Raw genomic sequence first — 2,328 nt, 5'->3', positions numbered from 1 at the left:
AAAACAGTGTCATTTTTAATTTTGCGCAAGAATCGTTTGGAATAGCCCCTCTCTCTTAATTTACTGAAAACTAGTCTACAAGCTGCATCAAAATCTACTTTTTGAGTGCAAATTCTAAAAAAACGCAAAATTTGTGATTTGATTATTACCGTAAAAGTATGTTTTGGGTGAAAAGAGTTTTTATATAAAAGTTGGTGAGTATCCGTTGGTTTAAAAAATACTTTGATGTCTAATTTGTTTGTTTGAGAGAAACTTGGTCCTTTGAATACCGTAGTATCCAAAAAATCCATACTTTGTTCAGAAATATTCGCAGTTAGTTTTACAGAAGGGTGGTGATTATTTAAAATTTCAAAATATTGCCAAAAATTTGTTAAAGACTCGGTCCAAATAATAAAAATATCGTCAAGAAACCTTCCATAGAAGAAAGGTTCAAAAGGGGAAATGGAAGAAATTTCCAGTTCCCACTCAGCCATAAAGATATTTGCATAACTCGGCGCAAATCTTTTGCCCATCGCGGTGCCTGAAGTCTGGAGATAAATTTTTTCATTAAAGTCAAAGTCATTTCGCGTTAGACATAATTCCAAAAGTTCTAATATTTCTTTGTCGGGTCTATCTACGCAGGGATTTCGAAGAAAGGCCTTTCGGACAGCGTCTAAACCGGTTTTATTATCAATATTGGTATACATACTCGTAACATCTAATGAGATAAATCTTGCGTTTGGAGGAACATTCAAGCTTTTAATTTTTTCAACAAAATCGGTGGTATCCTTAAGATATGACGGATGCTTACACGCTAATGGAAGTAAAAAATGGTCAATGTATTCAGAAACACGGTAGGATTCGCTCGCGCAATCTGAGATAATAGGCCTGCCTTTAGGAATCCTATTGGCTAATGACCATTCAGTTTCCGGGTTTTTGTGAACCTCGGTAAAGTATAAATGTGACGTTGACGGACTTCGGGTTTCGCTGAAAGATAGTCATATTGGGAATCAGAAATAAATTGTTTGTTTACTAAAGTTTTTAAAATATTGTTTATCTTTTGCGCAGTTTCCATGAAAATAGGTTGATCAAGTACACGGTAATGATTAGCATTGTTCAATTGTTTCTCTAATTCAAAAATGTAGTCTTCGCGATTCTGAATGACACAGCAACTGCCTTTGTCACTCTTTCGTATTATAATGTTCTGATCGTTTTTTAGGCTATTCAAAGCTTTCCTTTCAAACTTGGTGAGGTTGTGTTTTTCATTCACCAGAGGTAAATGAGATATTTCTTCATGTAATTTATCGCAAGTAGCCAAAATATCTGAGTCAATCGCGCTGTCTGGTGGAGTCCAACCAGACTTTTCAATGAACGGTATTCGCTTGCCTCTGCCGAGTCTATTCCGAAAAAAGAAATTTAACTTAAAAGTCCTATTGACGTGTTCAACCGACGATAAAATTGGTTCATGGGAAAGAGTTTTAGATGTCGGAATAAATGTTAGACCTCTATCTAAAACTCTTTCTTCAAGGGGAGAAAGTTTTCGCGAACTGAGGTTAACCACAGTTTCTCCTAATTTTAGAGCATTTCCCCCCGCGTTCAGTTTAAATGGGAGACCCATGAAAAATAAATACTTTTTGCATTGGGCGACATCCAGTGGATGTTATCCGAAATGACACTGACCACTCCATTGAAGCGAGGAATAGTATGGGCATTGGTAGACGGTTTATGATATAATAGACTGTTGAACTTCTGGAGGTTATTGACTAAATGAGGTTCAGCTAATTGTAGCTCCTTTGAGTAAGGAATCTGTGTGGCGTAAAGGGTAGCAGACGGAAATTTCGACTTGGCAAGTTTGAGGAGTTCCAGCATTCTTCTGTGTATGGATTCTCCTGATTCCTGTTTATTATTTAGGCCAACATGAAATAACACCTTTTTCGGAATGGTTGTTGGAGAGATCTTGGAGAGTAATGTATTGATATGCTGAATTCGGGCACCAGGGTAAGATTCGGCTTGGGTATCTGGATGTAGGAACGGGATGTTGCTGATGTCGGAAGGTCCAATGATAACTGTTGGTTTGGTGAGTGTGGGAATAGACCATTTGGATTTATCCTTCTCATTATTATGACGTCGTGGTTTACAGGCTGGAGAAGAGGGTGAGGTGGTTAAACTTAAGCGGCGGCGAGTATTGGTACGTTGAGGTTTCGGTGTTTCAGGGTTCGATCTTGTCGTCATTGGTGTGGATGGAGTTGCAGTAAAAGTTGGTAATGGTAAAGTACGTCTATCAGTGTGAGGTTTCTTGCTTATGGATAGTGGTTCTTGCGAAGTACTAAGGCCAGAAGGTGATGGAGT

The 2,328-nt window shown here is 38.1% G+C and overlaps 1 protein-coding gene across 1 annotated transcript; it reads right to left on the bottom strand.

The window, feature by feature from the left end:
- Nucleotides 1-1,659: 1,659 nt before the first annotated feature.
- On the bottom strand, nt 1,660-2,211 carry LOTGIDRAFT_164158 (hypothetical protein; the record flags this gene model as incomplete). The annotated part of the gene is made up of 1 exon (XM_009060639.1): nt 1,660-2,211. A coding segment is annotated over one exon (552 nt), but the record flags the coding sequence as incomplete, so codon positions are not given.
- Between the last annotated feature and the right edge of the window lie 117 nt (nt 2,212-2,328).

Source organism: Lottia gigantea (genome assembly GCF_000327385.1).
Source record: "Lottia gigantea unplaced genomic scaffold LOTGIsca_43, whole genome shotgun sequence".
NCBI classification, from domain to species: Eukaryota; Metazoa; Mollusca; class Gastropoda; family Lottiidae; genus Lottia; species Lottia gigantea.
The sequence above is the reverse complement of the archived record's forward strand: the minus strand, read 5'-3'. Positions and strand labels throughout refer to the sequence as shown.